Genomic DNA, 20,496 nt, shown 5'->3' with positions numbered 1-20,496 from the left:
TAAGGATGATTTGGTATGTCTTTTGACTAATATCTTTCCTCCGACCCGGTATGTCTGTGCCCTCTTGATTAATTTGTCAAATTGTTGTTTTCTCTGATCAGCTTTTTTCGTCATATTTATGATGGCTTGTCTTATTTTTTCTTCCCAAGGCATCTCAGTTTCCTGAGTTTTGGGCATATGGTCAGTCCAGAAGTTTTCCTCTTTTGCTTCGAACATCAATTCACGAGGTGTATATCCAGTTGAGGAGTGGGGCATGTTATTGTATATCTGCTCAAACTCTTCCACATAATTTGCCCACGCAGTCTGCTTATTATGGCAATACGTCCTCATAAATCGATTGAATTCTCTAAAAATTCTCTCAACCAAATTGCCTTGTGGGTGGTAAAATGATGTTAGTATGTGTTTCACACCGACTTGAGACAAAGTCTGTTTCCATCGGAGTCCCGTGAATATTTTAGCATTGTCTGTTATGATCGCCTTAGGTGTACCAACATGTGGAAGATAATCCCTTATCAATCTTAATACAATTACTTTGGCTGTAGCCGCCTTTATCGGGTATAGCTTTACGTATTTCGTACACACATCGAGAAATGCCAACACATATTTAACACCACCTCTTGAAGTAGGTAACGGTCCACACAGATCGCACGAAATTAATTCTTTTGGTTCTTGGACTAATATAGAGCATAATGGGTGCTTAGTCCCTTTTGAATCCGGCTTTGTTTTTTGGCAGATTATGCATCTCTTTAAGACCTCATGCACTCTGCGCTTTATGTTGGGAAAATAACAGTACCCACTTATCTTGTCTGCACATTTTGTCGCACCGAAATGTCCCCAGGTTAAATGAGTGAACCATACAAGTTTCTCTATTTACGCCTCAGGTATACAAACACACCAACGGACTTTGTTTTGCCTTCCACAGCGGAAAAATAATACGCCATTTACCAGTTTGTAATAATTTGCCATCTGATCCGAAGGTTGGTGTTGTAACCTTTGAATGACACTTCTCCATTGAGCATCTCTTTTCTGTAACTGTGCCATATGCGCACACAAATTGACGTAGTACGTCTTAAATGGATTTTCCTGCAGCAGCAATACAGGGAATTCAGAGTTATTATTTACTTCAATCTCTTTAGTCAAACCCTGCGGTGACCTTGATAGAGCGTCAGCAATAATGTTTTGCTGTCCTGAGACATGCACGATCTTAAATTGGTATTGTTGCAGAGCGAGAGTCCATCCAGCCAGTCTGGGGTGTAACAGTTTACACGTTTGTAAAAACGTTAATGATTGATGATCGCAATATACGATAGTCTTTGATCCATATAGATAATAATGAAATTTTTTAAAACCCCAGACGACTGCCTCTAATTCTGTCGTCGTGTAAGTTCGTTCACAGTTGGACAAAACACGACTGGCAAACGCAATAGGACAGAAGGTGAGTTGTCCATTTATCTTGCGTACTTGGAAAAGGCACGCTCAAAGACCCACATTCGACGAATCTGTTGACAAGTAAAATTCTTCTTGCATGTCCGGATGGCACAAAAGCGGTGCATTTACTAATTGCTTCTTTATCTCCTCGAATGCTTCTTGACACTCTAATGTCCAGAGCCAGGGCACATCCTTCTTCAGCAAACTATTTAGAGCTGCTGCATTCATGGCCTAATTTGTTATAAATCTTCTAAAAAATGAGGCAAGACCCATAAACCCTTTTAATTGCCTCCTATTTCTGGGTGTTGGAAACTTAATAATCGCAATTAGCTTCTCCTTGGTTGGTAAAATTCCCTTTGCGTCAATTATATGCCCCAGGAACTTGATTCTGTTTACTGCAAAATGGGATTTCTGTAGGTTAGCAGTTATTCCCATGGTTTTGAACACGTCCAACACCCGTTTCAGTAAGGTAATATGCTCCTCCCAAGTCTTCGATGCAATAAGCAAATCATCAACAAACACTGTTATCCTGGTTCTTAGTTCTGGGCCTAGTGCATAATCTAGAGCTGCTATAAAGATTCCAGCACTAATGTTGAGTCCGAAAGGAACTACAGTAAATTGGTAACTTCTTCCGAAATAAATGAAAGCCATATATTTCCTTGATGACTCATCCAGCTTGACTTGCCAATAAGAACTCCGCAAATCAATGCTTGTCAAATATTGGACATCCTGGAACCGTTGTATAAGTTCGTCTATGTTTTCCGGAGGTGTTCTCACTGGAATTATGATTTTATTTATTTCTCTGGCGTCGAGTTCCAGTCTCACAGTCCCATTTGCTTTTGGCACGACCAACAATGGGGAGCAGTATGGGCTTGTAGAGGGTTCGATCAAACCCCATTTCAACATGCGATCTATTTCTTTCTGAACTTGAGCCCTTAACCTCCAGGGAACAGGATAGAAAGTTCTACAATACGTTTCGTGCGGCTTAACGTAGAGATGGCGTATGTATCCCTTAATAACTCCTGGCCTTTCATCAAACACGTTTTTATACGCTAGTAATAATTCTTTTAGCTGCTTCTTCTGATCTTCAGTAATGCAGTCGGATTCATTTAACTTCTCGTACACTAATTGACCGAAATTTCCTTTGACTTGGAACTCACTAATTACATGCTGTTTAGAATTTTGTGCCGTCCTGATTACTTGCACACTGATCTCACAATTATATTTTCTCGTAAGGCTTTCTTTTTTCAACAAGTCCAACTCAATTTCTTGTTTATTTACATTTAACCAAATTTTTCCTGTTTTAAAATCTATTCTGCATCCGTATTGACGTAGGCTGTCGACTCCGATAATGCAGTCTACCACCAAATTTTTCACAACAAGGAATGTGCTTAATATTGCTACATTTCCGACTTCTACACTAAGTAGTGACTGCACTTTTACATTAGCCGATCTAGCCCCAACGGCGCCTATTATTCTGCAATTTTGAACTGGAAAAATTGGTACTCGTCTTATATTTCTGATCTTGTTGAATAGAGCCTCCGGAATAACATTTGTGGTTGCAGCTGTGTCTAAAACCGCCACTATAGGTACAGTCTCCAAAATGACTTGCACTTCGGCTACTGCCACCTGTTCCTTATCCTCATCTTGGGGTTCTAAGTCCTCGGTCAATTCATCTGCCAGTAATCGTCCATCATTATACGTTAGCATGGGTACACATATCCTGTTGCCCCTCAACCAATTGTTGACCGCTCCTCCGGAGCACGAGTGGGTCCTTACAAGTTTGTTGGATTTTGACTTGCCTGCTGGTTGAAATCATCCGTCACTTCGGTAATTACCGGTTGATTCGTAGATGTCCGTCCCCACTGATGTTGATTATTTGAATTCATTCCCCCCGGTTGATTCCACTTTCTATTACTGTTATTATTCCAGCTTGGGGTCTGAAATTCCTTTCGTTCCCCCTCACGGGATTGTATCTTTTCCCATTCCTGTTGTTCCTTGGATAGCCCCTGGCAAGACTATTGCTGGTATTACTATTGAGATTTTGAGGGGTTTCTCCGCTATTTAACGATCTCTGTCCATTCCCTTGCCTACCGTTGGGCGGAGGTTCTATCTCCCTATATTGGAATCTATTATTACGGGCTTTCTGGTTGTTCTCTTCAATAATATCTATATGGTCTAACGTCGTGAGGAACGACTCCAAGTCTTTATCATTGCCGTAAATCAATTGATTCCGGATGCTAATTGGTAGTCTTGCCTTAAGTATGTTTATTATGTCTGGCAAGGGCATAGGTCAGTCCCAGTATCTAGTTTTATTTATATATTTTTCAAAATACTTCCTAAGGCTTCCTTTTGAAAAGGAGAAAGGCTCTGGGTAGAGCACCTCCTGCCTTAGGCGTTCCTGTACCCCTTCTGACCAGAACTTTGCTAAAAACGCCTTCTCAGAATCGTCATATGTCGAGCAAACAGAAGTCATGTCCGAGGCCCAAATCGCCCCCGAACCTTGTATATATCCTGTAACGAAACTGATCTTCTGCCACTCCGACCAATTTCTGGGTAGCACTCCTCTGAAACTTCGAATAAAAACAATTGGATGGACCCCCCTTTTGTCAGTATTAAAAATCTGGAATTGCCGATGCTTTATCATTTTTTCTTCGGCATGGCAAAGGCTTTCGTAATCTCCGTTAGATAAAAATTCACGCGAACATCTAGCTCGTGGCAGTTTAATGTTTGAGTTACTTACACCAGTCGGTATCGTGTGCGAATGTGCAGTAACTGGCTCTATAGTCGCTGCCAACTTCTGCTGCTGGCCTGTATTCATTTGTTCTGAGCCTTGTTGTAAAACGCGTATCGACTCTTCTATCGTTTGTTTCCAATGCTCGAAATCAGCACCTAACTGCTGTCGCACTTCCTTAAGTCCTTTCGCAAACAAATTCTCTTCCTGTTTGCCAAATAGACTCTGGAATGCTGCCTTGACATTTTGCTCAACGTTTTCACACATTAGCCTTTTGTTTTCTAATGTGATTTCGGATAACTTACCCGTTAATACATTAATTTGGTGGTCTATAACATCTTGACGCTCTGTCAGATGTTCAACACTTTCCTTTAGGTTAGTCTGCGTACGTGCCAATTCAGGAAGTTGCGCAATTGCACATGACATGGCATCTTGCTTTTGTACTAATTGCGGAACCAGTTCCCGTACGGTATCTATCTTAATAGCCACATACTCCTTCATTTCTACACGTACGCGGTGAGTAGATGCCTCACATTGAGCTTTCACCAATTCTATTTGTGCAGTTAATTTTCGTTCCGTCTCTTCGGCCTGATCTTTGAGTTCCTTGGTCTTCGTCTCTATCCGCTGCTCTAATTCGGAAAAACTGTCTTGTAACTGCTGCTTAATCTCAGTTTTCAAATTTTCCTGCCCTTCCGTAACTGAGGCTAATTTTGTATTCATATAAATCATGCTCTCGGTTATCATCTGCATCTGTCTCATGATAATGACCAATGGATCTAACCCATGTTGCGTACTTGCCGTTTCATCTCCAGCCGTGTCAACTTCTTACTACATCATTATTATCAGTGCTAACAGCTGAAGGCTGTTGCGTGCTGCTCTGCTCTGCTTGACTCATCTTAAACATTGCCCTAGTTAAAACCATATAAATGTTCTACCGTCAATATATATATCTCTCCCTTCTACTGTCACTATATGTAACTCCGTTCACACAAGAGTACTTCTGTGGCTAGTTACTTACTGTACTCATACAAATAAATGCAACTGGGGCAAGTCAATCAAACTACATCTAGCATGAACACAATTAATCAATGTTCAAATATCCAATAATATTAAATAGAAAAGCCTTCATCTATACTAGCAAGCTTTAATATAATTATAGATCTGGCCTTTTCTCTGCGCCCAGCGTGTTGTTTTATGTTCTTATTTGTAGATCCACTTAATGTGACTGCGAGTATTTCTTCTCTTTTCCAAGCGTCAGTTAAGTTGGCTCGTCATAGTTCACATGAAACAGAACAAAATTATTTTAACAACGTCCAAAAACGTGTCCTGTCACGGATTGGCCATTATAATGGATTATACCGTAAATGATGAAAGTATGTGAATGCAGCTTGCCGCTAACTTGGTGTAATGTCTCTCACACATAAACCTGTACAGTAAAGTAAGGGCCTCCTGTTTTATCTTTAGGCTGATCCGTGATAAGACAGGCAAACAATTATACTAATGGAGGATTCTGCGTATTTTCTCTAATTTCATTCGCTCTCTCTCTCTCTCTGTCTCTCTCTCTCTCTCTGTCCTTTATCTATATACAGTTTTAAATATAATATTTCATTACGTGAACTCAGCCCAATAGAATCTCTGGTGGAGCCCTTCGTCTTAATATTCAGCGGCTGGCTTGCTGTAAAAGATCTTTATATCTATTATTATTGTTAAGCGCTGCATTCAGTTGGGAAAATCGATCGTTTGAACAATTCGTTCATTATACGACAGATTTAGAATTTCAGATGTGTCCGAAGCCTTTTTGGACGATTTTATAAAATCTCGGTGATTGCAAACTCTCTTCGTCACAACTGAAACTTCCCCACTAATTACAGGGCCAAGACAATCATCAATGATTCAGACAGAGAACTCATTCGTCATTCACGCTAGAATAAAAGGGTCACAAACCTTATTTCTGAGGAAAATTGTATATTCAATCCATCTCCATTACATGTTCCGTTTTCTGTTGATTCCCAGTCTTACTTAATTTGCGTTTACAATTTTTCTCTCTCTTCAAATAACCCGCTAGTGGCACAAACGTTAATAGCTCGCTTTAGCGAGAAGAAGAGCAAATATGTCTCTTTTAGCAACCCCACAATCTTCCAACAGATACTTCCGAAGCTGTCCTAGTTATCCGTCTGTAATAACCATGGAGAATACATATATCTATCTCTGTTATTCCAAAGAATAAACGTACTAGAAAAATACACTCCTGGAAATGGAAAAAAGAACACATTGACACCGGTGTGTCAGACCCACCATACTTGCTCCGGACACTGCGAGAGGGCTGTACAAGCAATGATCACACGCACGGCACAGCGGACACACCAGGAACCGCGGTGTTGGCCGTCGAATGGCGCTAGCTGCGCAGCATTTGTACACCGCCGCCGTCATTGTCAGCCAGTTTGCCGTGGCATACGGAGCTCCATTGCAGTCTTTAACACTGGTAGCATGCCGCGACAGCGTGGACGTGAACCGTATGTGCAGTTGACGGACTTTGAGCGAGGGCGTATAGTGGGCATGCGGGAGGCCGGGTGGACGTACCGCCGAATTGCTCAACACGTGGGGCGTGAGGTCTCCACAGTACATCGATGTTGTCGCCAGTGGTCGGCGGAAGGTGCACGTGCCCGTCGACCTGGGACCGGACCGCAGCGACGCACGGATGCATGCCAAGACCGTAGGATCCTACGCAGTGCCGTAGGGGACCGCACCGCCACTTCCCAGCAAATTAGGGACACTGTTGCTCCTGGGGTATCGGCGAGGACCATTCGCAACCGTCTCCATGAAGCTGGGCTACGGTCCCGCACACCGTTAGGCCGTCTTCCGCTCACGCCCCAACATCGTGCAGCCCGCCTCCAGTGGTCTCGCGACAGGCGTGAATGGAGGGACGAATGGAGACGTGTCGTCTTCAGCAATGAGAGTCGCTTCTGCCTTGGTGCCAATGATGGTCGTATGCGTGTTTGGCGCCGTGCAGGTGAGCGCCACAATCAGGACTGCATACAACCGATTCACACAGGGCCAACACCCGGCATCATGGTGTGGGGAGCGATCTCCTACACTGGCCGTACACCACTGGTGATCGTCGAGGGGACACTGAATAGTGCACGGTACATCCAAACCGTCATCGAACCCATCGTTCTACCATTCCTAGACCGGCAAGGGAACTTGCTGTTCCAACAGGACAATGCACGTCCGCATGTATCCCGTGCCACCCAACGTGCTCTAGAAGGTGTAAGTCAACTACCCTGGCCAGCAAGATCTCCGGATCTGTCCCCCATTGCGCATGTTTGGGACTGGATGAAGCGTCGTCTCACGCGGTCTGCACGTCCAGCACGAACGCTGGTCCAACTGAGGCGCCAGGTGGAAATGGCATGGCATGCCGTTCCACAGGACTACATCCAGCATCTCTACGATCGTCTCCATGGGAGAATAGCAGCCTGCATTGCTGAGAAAGGTGGATATACACTGTACTAGTGCCGACATTGTGCATGCTCTGTTGCCTGTGTCTATGTGCCTGTGGTTCTGTCAGTGTGATCATGTGATGTATCTGACCCCAGTAATGTGTCAATAAAGTTTCCCCTTCCTGGGACAATGAATTCACGGTGTTCTTATTTCAATTTCCAGGAGTGTACCTTGGCGTCGACGAGCTGTCGGCGCATATATTACTAGAAAATCCTATCAGATACTTTTCAAAAGTGAATAAATGTGGATGATTTGATTGACCATTATTAATTATAGCGTGGTAGAGGGTAATTTTCCGTGGGGAGATTACACGGAGAACGCCAGTGTTCTTTCTCCTGATAACGACGTCCTCTTGAGTAGTCCCCGCCCGGAGATCCGAATGGGGGACTATTTTACTTCCGGAATATTTTACCCAAGAGGACGTTATCATCATTTGGTACTTGGACAAAAGTACGCTGCTACAGCGGCTTGCGTTTACAGGCGTAGCTCGAGGCAAAGTCTCCTTTTTCGGTGCGCACAGTTGCGGAAAAAAATCGCAGGGCCAAGAAGGAGTGGTGCGACATCAACGAGAGTTGGTAGACGTGTTTCTACATCTCAAAAATGATGTCCATTCGAGTTGCGCGCCAGTCGCATAAATGCGGCGCTGGTAGCGCCACTATGAGGATGCAAATCAGGTTTGCTTTAAACACGCGATGTAAGGGTCGTGAACATTAGTTACCTTTGAGACTGGAAGTGGTGAGTTGATGTTAGTCAAGAATGCCTTTAAGGGGCTCCGGAAAGGCTCATAATCATGAAAAGTTCAATTTTTACTTTTTTGCGTTTTCTGAATCTGCAGACTATTACTTTTTAATAGATATATAATTTATTCAATTCCGAAGACTACAACTATTTTTAATTTTTTTTTGAAATGTGTTCTACATGGGCGTGACCCACTGTGGCGCTGTTAAACTGCTGTCAAATGGTGTTATTATTAACGTCCGTGTTCATCAGGTACATTTTAGTCTGCCTCATGCAATAATGGAGGTGATAAAACCTATTTTCAGAGACTTAGCAGCGCCTGAACTGTTGAAAAAGTGTATTCACGGAAAAACTCAAAACCCCAATGAAAGTGTAAATAGTGTTATAAGGTCGAGAATCCCCAAGACTGTATTTGTTGGAATAGAAACACTTCACTTTGGTGTGTATGATGCTGTTGCGACTTTCAATGATGGCAACATTGTAAGGTGCAAGGTATTTAGAAATATGGGAATGAAGATAGGTTCTAACATGGTACGAGCGATGCTTGCTTTAGACAAGGAACGGCTTCGGGCTGCAGACAGAGCTGTAAAGAGTCTAGAAATACAAGCAAGAGTAAACAGGAGGAGGAACAAGAGGAAGCTGGAGGAGGAGTTTGCAGAGGATGAAGATAATCCATCCTATGGACCTGGAATGCACTAAAAAGTTAATCCAATCTTTGTCGCTCGATTCCCAAAACTTTTATTTTCTCATACTAATTACATGTTTTCTAAGGATCTTCCAAACATATTTGTTTCAAACTTTCAGTAAATGTTACACAGTACCTTCTGCATAATTTAACACAGCCTTTTTCCAAAAAACTGTATATTTTTGAATATATAAATAAAAAATTGCAAAAAAATGTTGTGAATTTTCATTACAATTGAAAAAAAATCATCTTTAATAACTGAACTAAAATTTTGTAAAATCCCTGTGTTAAGTTGTAGCCCATATTCCAATAAATAATCTGTAAAATGTTCAACTTCCTACCTCAAATACTTTGTGAGGAAAGATGTAATTTATAAGCGTTATTTTAACATTGCAAGTATAGGGCGTGTAATAGGACTACGAGAAGCTGTATGTAACTTCTGCGATACGCCGGGAAGTCTGGACAGGAATGTAGCCACTGTACATGATTTCTGGCAGCGTTGATCGCGGGAATGTACGGTCTCAATACAAGTGGGCTCCGGACGGCCGTGTACCACTTCCGAGACGAAAGACCATCGTGTTCTGGTGCATCGTACTGCATCTGCAACAGGAATCTGAGCAGCAGTTGCCTTCACAGTGACACGACGAACTGTTACAAATCGGTTACTTCAAGCCCAGTTCCGATGCAGACACCCTGTAGCGTGCCTTCTACTGACCCCAAATCTTCGCCGTCTGCGACTTCAGTGGTGTCAAGTGAGAGCTCGTTGGAAGGGCAGGGTAGATTTCAGTTGTGGTTTCTGATGAAAACTGGTTCTGTCTCGGTACCAGTGATGGCTGTGTGTTGATTAGGAGGAGGCCAGCTGAGAGCCTGCAACTAGTCTTAGACACGTTGGATTTACATCTGGATTTATGGTCAGCAGTGAGATTTCGTACGACAGGACCACACTCGTGGTTATCCCACGCACCCTGACTGCAAATTTGTACGTCAGTCTATTGATTCGATGTGTTGTGCTGCCGTTCATGAACAGCATTCCAGAGAGTGTTTTCCGACAGAACTCTTGACCACACACCGCTGTTGTAACAGAGTGTCCACATGTTGTCTTGGGCTTCTCGATCACCAGGTATGTCTACTTATTAGACATCATCGGACGACAACAACAGCGTCATCCACAAACGGCATTAACTACCCGTGTACCGACTGACCATGTGCAAGAGGCATGGGTCTCCGTCCGACAAACTGACATCCGTCACTTTTACAACACAATCAAGCACGAAACTTCCTGGCAGATTAAAACTGTGTGCCCGACCGAGACTCGAACTCGGGACCTTTGCCTTTCGCGGGCAAGTGCTCTACCAACTGAGCTACCGAAGCACGAATCACGCCCGGTACTCACAGCTTTACTTCTGCCAGTACCTTGTCTCCTACCTTCCAAACTTTACAGAAGCTCTCCTGCGAACCATGCAGAACCAGCACTACTGAAAGGAAGGATATTGCGGAGACATGGCTTAGCCACAGCCTGGGGCATGTTTCCAGAATGAGATTTTCACTCTGCAGCGGAGTGTGCGCTGATATGAAACTTCCTGGCAGATTAAAACTGTGTGCCCGACCGAGACTCGAACTCGGGACCTTTGCCTTTCGCGGGCAAGTGCTCTACCATCTGAGCTACCGAAGCACGACTCACGCCCGGTACTCACAGCTTTACTTCTGCCAGTACCTCGTCTCCTACCTTCCAAACTGCAGGAGACCTTCTGTAAAGTTTGGAAGGTAGGACACGAGGTACTGGCAGAAGTAAAGCTGTGAGTACCGGGCATGAGTCGTGCTTCGGTAGCTCAGTTGGTAGAGCACTTGTCAGCGAAAGGCAAAGGTCCCGAGTTCGAGTCTCGGTCGGGCACACAGTTTTAATCTGCCAGGAAGTTTCATATCAGCGCACACTCCGCTGCAGAGTGAAAATCTCATTCTGGAAACAATCAAGCACGTTTGGATGCTTGCATTCAACATTCCGGTGGTTATACCCGTTATTAACATACCACCATTTGATATTTTCAATGTCTTATCTCACGCTTACATTATCCTGTGATTTTGCAATATTAACCACTTGAAAATGTTTTGTGGACAAATGTATCCCCGGAATTTCATTACTCTACATTAATTATTTTTTGGTGTTGCGATTTTCTTCCGACAGCAGAGGTTGAATATACCGCTTCAGTTGTAAATTACTTTACCGGCCGGCGTGGCCGAGCGGTTCTAGGCGCTACAGTCTGGATCCGCGAGACCGCTACGGTCGCAGGTTCGAATCCTGCCTTGGGCATGGATGTGTGTGATGTCCTTAGGTTAGTTAGGTTTAAGTAGTTCTAAGTTCTAGGGGACTGATGACCACAGCAGTTAAGTCCCTTAGTGCTCAGAGCCATTTTAACGATTTGTAAATTACTTTACTTTCATACGACCGGTTTCGGACTGTTATAAGCCCATCGTCAGGTATCGTACTGGAAATAGCAAAAGATGGGAGATAATTTTCACAAGCCGCAACACAAAAAAAACCAAATTTTTCCAAAAAGTTTTAAAAAACTTTTAAAAACATTTCGAAACCGCCGGTCGGACTAGGTGCTATGAAACCTACGTCAATGCGCAAGTGGCACCAGACAGTATACGGACGACTGCCTGGGTAGGGAAATATACGAGTGATATCACGACACTTTCGCTGTGCTGTGGCCCCCGAGCGCCGAGTGTACGAGGCGCGGTGTGCTGCCTGTGAGCGCAGAAAAGGGAGCAGCGGATGCGAACGAGGAGGCAGATTGGTAAACCAGAGTGGCAAAAGTGCTGCCATCCATTGGCGGAGAGAAGAACACGGGGCCACTAGCCCCGCCCTTCACAATTTGAATTTAGTGGTTTACATTTAAAATGAAGAAAAAACAAAATTACGTATTAATATACGATGCAAGTGCATTATGCGTAGGAAAGGAGTGTATTGAACAGGTCGGTCCATAACTGTGGCAAAGCTGAGTGGAAGGTGCGATATAAAATTATTATATAAACCATAAAGCGCAATGAAACTTTCCTTTTACATGAGTGGCAAACAAGTCCGACAGTGTGGAAGGAGGCGATCGGAACCCGCCTGTCTCACCCGGTTAATTCATAAACGGTCTTTCTTTTCTTTGTCAGTTTTTTCTCCACTTCTAAGCCTGCGCCCGTGGTGGGACGTTTCTCACCATCCCTCGATGTGTGCATGCTTCGAACACGCCTCTATTTTCTTTATTGTATTTTTTGTATTTCAAGCCTTAATCTTTTCCCAATGAATCAAGCCCACACACGCTAATACACGTGTAGAGGGCGCAGAACCTTTTTTCAGCAATTATCGTTGGCGAACATAAGTTTTAAAGCCGACTGTTTAGCTAACTTATACGTCCTAAGCTAGACCGGAAGACCAACATCGAACCAGCATCGTCTATTCCCATTACCGTGGTAACTCCACTGGGACGCAAGAGCGCTACGGTGCCATTGCTCGGCTTGCGTTTCTATCATACTGTATTTGTTTGCTGTTAGCTGACAAACCAATTTTCATCATACCATAAACGCATAGTGCATGTATGCAAATGAAATACACCTTGAACAATTGACTGACCCTTTTATCAAAATAAATGATAAATGCTTCTGTTTATTTGTCCATGATGCCTTGCTGCAACAGAATGATTGGATTTTTGATTGGATTTTTTAAAAATGATAATTTGTTGTCAAAAATAAAATGCTTGAGCTTCTCTGTTTAAATTGGCCTTAACTTTTTTTCTAGTGTAATCTACTTCACAAAATGGCATCTTTTTCACTATGTACATGGCCACATCATTTTGTCTGTATGGAATCAAGAATGGAACGGCTGCTAAATACAAAATACATGTGCGAGAAATCATGATAAGTGCTCACACGTATTTCAGTGTTTTACTACGGTTCTGGGATTCATATAATTTCTTTTCATTCAAAATTAATACATTAACTAGCTTTTCTGACCATACATTGTTGTGGCTCAGTTTGGTAAAATGAATAAAAAAACGAATACAAAAAGTATACTTCTTTAACATGTATCGGGACTGGACATACGTCCTTATCTCCTTCTCCCTCCTGTGTCTGTCCATCACCTTCTTCCTTCTCGTTGTTCTTCTCCTCTTCCTGCCCCTCCCTCTGTCCATACTTCATCCCCCATTCTCTGCCCATCTTTACTTCCCTCCATCTCCTCCTGTTCCCTCTGTCTCCCCCTCTCTCTGTCCATCACCTTCTCACCCCTTTCTGTGTCCATCTTCTCATCCCCTCCCCCTCCCTCCCTCTCTCTCTCTCTCTCTCTCTCTCTCTCCACACCTGCCCCCGCTCTCTTTCCATTTCCTCCCACTCGTCTATCCATCTCCCGTTCTCCCCCTTTCTCTGACACTGAGCCTCTTTATTGTTATTACATACTCAGATGCTGCACTAGTATTATATTCGTAAGCTGATAGTATATGTAATACATATACGAGGGTTGGAACTTTAATAATGGCAACTATTTATTTACAGCTCGTACAAAATAGATACGTATTTCAAAGTTTTACTGACCTTCAAAGTAGTCACCAGCATTGTGTATAACCCGTTGCCAGCGATGTGGAAGTTCTAGGATACTCTTAGCAGTGCCAGTTGTGTTGACAGTTCAAGCGGCGCGGTCTATAGCCCGACGAATTTGTAGCAGTTCTGAAGCGAATGCCGTGAAGTGTTTCCTTCAGTTTAGAAATCGAGTTGAACTTGACAGGGCTTAGGGGAGTGCAGTAGGTGGTATAGAGCTTAGCATCCCCATCAGTCAAACAAATCAGTAACAGCTTGCACTGTACATGTTTGAGCATTGTCCTGCAAAATGATGGTCAGGTCCTGCAGAAAGTGTCATCACTTCTCTCTCTATGCTGTTTATTTTTGGAACACAACCTACGCCCAGCTTGACTTGCTAGGCGCAAAATTCAACTTTCTCCCGAGTGGTTTATGAAAATATTGGCGTTGTTGATTAAAACGTATTACTGACAACGAGGAGTTGTAGTCACTCCCGTTACAATGAACATGTTAGCAATGACGTGGTACTTCAAACATTTTCGTATTCTATTCTAAACTACATGTAAAACATACAATTTTCGAATAACATTACATTTTAAATACAGGGTATTGATCACATGTGGCCATGAAGAATGGTAATTATAAACTTATTGGACTATAAGTGTAATATAATTTTACTGGAAATGTTAGGTTCTCAATCAAAAAAAAGTGACAAAATTATTATGTATGTATTGAAAATGAAGGTAGGAGTAGTTTTCGTGAGTGAATAATAGTACGAAATGTAAGTGGAAAATGTGTCAGAGTACTCCGAAAACTTACAAGCATAGTACAACTGACATTCTGTTGCCTTGTGTATTGTGAATTAAACGGGAGACCTAGCAACGACGAGGAGGCTTCGTCCCGCCGTAGCCCTCAGTGGTTCACAACCAACAACAGGCCACAGCAATCCACCCACCCTACCGCTGCACCACACCGAAGCCAAGGTTATTCTGCAGTTCGGCCCCCAGTAGACCCGCCTGGCGAACGTCTCATACCAGACGAGCGTAACCCCAAATGTTTGCGTGGTAGAGTATTTATGGTGTACGCGTCCGTGGAGACAGTGTTTGCACAGCAATCGCCGACATAGTGTAACTGAGGCGGAATAAGGGGAAGCAGCCCGCATTCGCCGAGGTAGATGGAAAACCGCCTTAAAAAACACCCACACACTGGCTGGCACACCGGAACTCGACATAAATCCGCCGGGAGGATTCGTGCAGGGGACCGGCACGCCTTATCGCTCGGGAAGCAGCGCGTTAGAGCGCGCGGCTAGCCGGGCGTGCTGACGTCGTATTACTTATGAAGCCTTCCCGTCTCCTCTACATCTCTTTTATTACGCAACCTTCCCTTCGACAATAACCTAAGATAACTTCACTTAGGATTTCTATCTCTTCCTTAGTAATAAAAAATGAAATCTTCCCTTTGAAATTAATTCTCTTTCTCAATATTCGCATAAAAATTTAAATGCTGCTTATTAAAAGATATTTTCTGATTATTTCGACGAAACATAAATGTGTCGTCGTTGTGGCCCTCAGACGTTACCTGCAATAACCAAAAATTGTTCCTTACCTTTTTTACTGTTACTGGAGTGCTATCTGACTGCTACATCGAACTGCGACATGAATATACTTACTCTGTTTTAATATACTCTATTAGCTGCTGGTGGGCTGTCATAATAAGAGGCTGTATTTATTATCAACGCTGACGTGATTCTTTAATAGTAAAACTGACGTTATTCTTTCATTAATTTGACTGAAGTTACGTAATTCACAGTAAAACTTTTTCTTGACAACAATAAAATTTTGCAAAGTTTTACGTTGATGATTTTTGGGATGGATTATAATCAGTAATGCAATATTGCTGGAAAAAATTAATTATATTCTGAATGAAATGATTTTACAAACGTTCAAATGGGACTTACTTTTTACAATAATCTTACAACTAGCATTGCGCAAACATACCTTCAGTAGTCTTGAGTTTCTCAAAAGATTAATTCAATAATATTAGTTCCTCTTATGCTAATAGTTAGCTGATGTCTCTGTACATCCGTTTATAATCTCTTGTAAATCATAGCTAGTGGCTGGCAGGCACACCGCTCCTCTCAACCTCTCGCTTCAGACCTTTTACCGACTCGCTTCACATCTCGCATACTACTGACTTCCTACGAACGCTTAAGTGCGGTCTCTGCTGCCAACAATGCTTTCTGGTGCAGACAATCCCTGCTACCATTACAAAATGTATCAATGCGCGGTCTTTCCCGCTCTTTTCTCAAAATGTATCCATATGCTGTCTCTCCCACCCTTTTTAAAATTATACCAATGTGCGGTCTCTCTTGCCAACAATATTTTGGTGCAGACATTCCCTGCTACCACAATTATTTCCAACATGACAAATATTAATTGTTCCTATTTAATCCTATGAATAAAATATAAACATCTTTCATAAATTGTGATTTGACACTAGGCAATAGAACTATAAACGTCTTACACATATATCAAAAATCTCTCTTGAGATATTCCTTCTGAATCGAAATAAATGTAGATCATACCTAGTTTCATTACAAGTGACATGCATCGGTATCGTATTAACTGTTCTGCTTCCAAGAAATTAAATATTCGTAATATCTGCATTAATCAATACCATGAGTTAAGCAGTGTGCCGCGCGGGATTAGCCGAGCGGTCTCAGGCGCTGCAGTCATGGACCGTGCGGCCGGTCCCGGCGGAGGTTCGAGTCCTCCCTCGGGCATGGGTGTATGTGTTTGTCGGTAGATTAATTTAGGTTAAGTAGTGTGTAAGCTTAGGGACTGATGATCTTAGCAGTTAAGTCGCATAAGATTTCACACACTTTTTTTGTTTTTTTTTGTTTTTTTGTTAAGCAGTGGGTGGAATAAAGCCTGTGCGGTATGTGTGAATTCTCGTAATCACTCGCGCCAACAATTAACGTCATTTCGCACTGATCTCTTGACCCACAGCGCTGCTGTACGCCACCATCTTCGGTCACGTGACGACCATCATCCAGCAGATGACGTCGGCGACGGCCAAGTACCACGACATGCTGAACAACGTGCGGGAGTTCATGAAGCTGCACGAGGTGCCCAAGGCGCTGAGCGAGCGCGTCATGGACTACGTCGTCTCCACCTGGGCCATGACCAAGGGGCTGGACACCGACAAGGTGAGTCCCCGCACACCGTCACGTTCTGTGCACATGTACGTAGTGAGTTACATCTACATCCGACCGTGTCTTCTTACAAGTATTTTAACTAAAGTTCAGTCTTGATCACAACACTTATCTCGCAATAACATAGGTGACCGGTTTCGGTTATATTTATATAACCAACTTCAGACCTGTGAATTAAGTTTAGAAAATACTAGAAAACAATCTTAAAATAAAATGAAAGTGTCTAATGACGACAAATTTTTAACAAGATAAAATAAAACTGTTATACCCATGGCTTCCTTGGAGGATGGAAGGCGGAGCTCTCCTCAGCTGCTACGAAGTCAACTGATGGTTGTGAGTGCTGAGCATGAACTTAAATATGCAGAGGCTCTGCCTACTTCCTCTCACACTACTTCACAACTGCCAATCAGCGTTCAGAATACGACGCTATCGTCAAAGTATAAAAATACGAAATACACTAATAACATAAAATTGATTCATTTAAAATGTCTCATTAACAGATAGTATGTGTAGAACTTATTTATATTTTATATAAAAATGGTAAACTACGATGTGTAATAGCTGTGCCCTCCATGGGCAACCTTAATACTATAACAGTGTCAGTTAAATCAAAGATGTAGAAGTCCGTGGAGTTGTGGTATACATCGATTATACCGGGTCGCCTACATCACAATTGCATCTTTGATGAATGTTGCAGAATCGTCTTACTTTAACTGTAATTTTCATAGTAACATTCTTTATAACAGTAGGGTAGCAGCTGATTAAATATTTAGAACTCATCGATCTAAGAGTTTTTATAATAATCAATTTCAGTTCAATAAATATTTTATATGTTATGTAGCATATTTTTCATACATAGCTTTTGCCATGGGTATAACTAATCTTATATTTTAATACGGAAGAGTAGGTGCATCTTCATTATAAAATTTCGTCAAAAAGGTCGTAAAAATATTTTTTGTAAAAATCTAATTGTTCATTGAGCAGCATTGATGATTTGGTTTTCAAATGAGCATATATCTCGATTTCTTCTAAGATATTCATAAGTAAGCCTTTATTTGCATAATGAAGAACTTGTAGAGTCTGCTCTACTGTCCCCTCAGCATGATTATTGAATGTTATGTGATGGCCAAATACAGATTTTGTTCGTGAGGTACCCGACGTATGTTCTTTGTACCCTACTGCAAAATTACGACTTGTTTGGCCGATATATATTTTCTCACAGCCTCTACATTGGATCTTATACACTCCTGATCTGGTAAATTTTTCATTATCTTTATTTATGGTATGTCCTAATTTTTGTTGTAAAGTATTGTCAGTTGTGAATGCTATTGCTATTCCAGAATTTTTGAATAAATTAGTAATTGTATCTGATATGTTTCCCATATATGGAATCTTCATATATTTTGGGTTACCTGTTGTGGATTACTTTGTGATTGTTGCACTTTATTAAAAATGATATCTTCCTGTCGTGTATCGGAAGAGTTGGTTTTCGCAATTACAAGGAACCACTTGAGTATGAGGTCGCTAAATGATGCTTACGGCTTTCGACGCCCCACATACTGTCTACCATGCAACCGCAATATTGCGTGTTAATGGCAACAGGGGGCGGAACTGCAGGTAGCCAGTAGTGGGCACAGTATGAGTCTACTGGGTGTAGTTGAACTGCTGTCGCCGAGTAACCGACCACAGTGCAAGTGTTAGCGGTGTTGATATAAAGCAGATCAATTCCAACGATAAACAAAATAAACATTGCATTATATCTGCAGCAACAGTTGTCGATGTTGACATTTCGTCGGATACAGTTCCGCACTGTCGCCTGATTAACAAAGTAAGAGCCTACGGAATATCAGACCAGCTGTGTGGCTGGATTGAAGAGTTTTTAGCAAACAGAACACAGCATGATGTTCTCAATGGAGAGACGTCTACAGACTTTAAAGTAACCTCTGGCGTGCCACAGGGGAGTGTTATGGGACCATTGCTTTTCACAATATACATGAATGACCTAGTAGATAGTGTCGGAACTTCCATGCGGCTTTTCGCGGATGATGCTGTAGTATAAAGAGAAGTTTCAGCATTAGAAAATTGCAGCGAAATGCAGGAAGGTCTGCAGCGGATAGGCACTTGGTGCAGGGAGTGGCAACTGACCCTTAACATAGAAAAATGTAATGTATTGCGAATACATAGAAAGAAGGATCCTTTATTGTATGATTATATGATAGCGGAACAAACACTGGTAGCAGTTACTTCTGTAAAATATCTGGGAGTATGCGTGCGGAACGATTTGAAGTGGAATGATGATATAAAATTAATTGTTGGTAAGGCGAGTACCAGGTTGAGATTCATTGGGAGAGTCCTTAGAAAATGTAGTCCATAAACAAAGGAGGTGGCTTACAAAACACTCGTTCGACCTATACTTGAGTATTGCTCATCAGTGTGGGATCCGTACCAGGTCGGGTTGACAGAGGAGATAGAGAAGATCCAAAGAAGAGCGGCGCGTTTCGTCACAGGGTCATCTGGTAAGCGTGATAGCGTTACAGAGATGTTTAGCAAACTCAAGTGGCAGACTCTGCAAGAAAGGCGCTCTGCATCGTGGTGTAGCTTGCTGTCCAGGTTTCGAGAGGGTGCGTTTCTGGATGAGGTATCGAATATATTGCATCCCCCTACTTATACCTCCCGAGGAGATCACGAATGTAAAATTAGAGAGATTCGAGCGAGCACGGAGGCTTTCCGGCAGTCGTTCTTCCCGCGAACCATACGCGACTGGAACAGGAAAGGGAGGTAATGACAGTGGCACGTTAAGTGCCCTCCGCCACACACCGTTGGGTGGCTTGCGGTGTGTAGATATAGATGTAGATATAGAAAGGAACCCAAGGGATTTCTCAGAGTGGAAAAGAAATGCCAGATGAAATATTAGCAATTCTGCGAGATGAGTCAGTGGAATGTATAGCAAAAAAAAAAAAAAAAAAAAAAAAAAAATGGTTCAAATGGCTCTGAGGACTATGGGACTTAACATCTATGGTCGTCAGTCCCCTAGAACTTAGAACTACTTAAACCTAACTAACCTAAGGACATCACACAACACCCAGTCATCACGAGGCAGAGAAAATCCCTGACCCCCCCGGGAATGTGTAGCATTGTATCCGCTTGCTTCTGCGGACAATGTGCATTTGGAGTACAACGATGACGATACGTGCTTAACGAGTCAAAATGATATTGAAACACGTGTCGAGCCACGCTGGTCATCACCCTTGTTGGACAACTATGGTACGAGCACCGCTTTTGACCAATATCTTGTTCAAATAATTTTCTTTTGCTTGATTCCTGGTTTGTGTATAAAATCATACTTCCTTGGAGCAAGCTATCCCTCCTGAAAAGTGTGGTGACATTGTAGTTCACACCACCTGGAACCGCTGCACAAATTCAGCCACTGGATGTTTCTGTGCCTGTAAAACATATTATCTGCAGCTACGCCTTAAAGGACTGATTGTTTCGCATTCGGCCGCATGCCACCACATTCTCTCAGTCCTCATCACCCCGTTACACCAGTGTGATTCTATACGCATTATTTTAAGAGAGGAAACCCAGCTGAACGCCCTGGACTGTTTGTAACTCGCATGGAGTTCGCCCTCGATCTCGATGGTG

The 20,496-nt window shown here is 42.7% G+C and overlaps 1 protein-coding gene across 1 annotated transcript in view; it reads left to right on the top strand.

Annotated features, from left to right (window-relative positions):
- LOC126424586 (potassium voltage-gated channel protein eag-like) overlaps positions 1–20,496 on the top strand; it is a 215,855-nt gene that overhangs the window by 31,488 nt on the left and 163,871 nt on the right. The window contains exon 3 of the mRNA XM_050087328.1: positions 16,649–16,848. Coding sequence (XP_049943285.1) covers positions 16,649–16,848 — 200 coding nt within the window. The remainder of the gene's footprint in view (positions 1–16,648; positions 16,849–20,496) is intronic.

The sequence above is a fragment of the Schistocerca serialis genome, chromosome 10 (assembly GCF_023864345.2).
Source record: "Schistocerca serialis cubense isolate TAMUIC-IGC-003099 chromosome 10, iqSchSeri2.2, whole genome shotgun sequence".
Classification (NCBI taxonomy): Eukaryota; Metazoa; Arthropoda; class Insecta; order Orthoptera; family Acrididae; genus Schistocerca; species Schistocerca serialis.
This window is presented reverse-complemented; position numbering and strand designations above follow the sequence as displayed.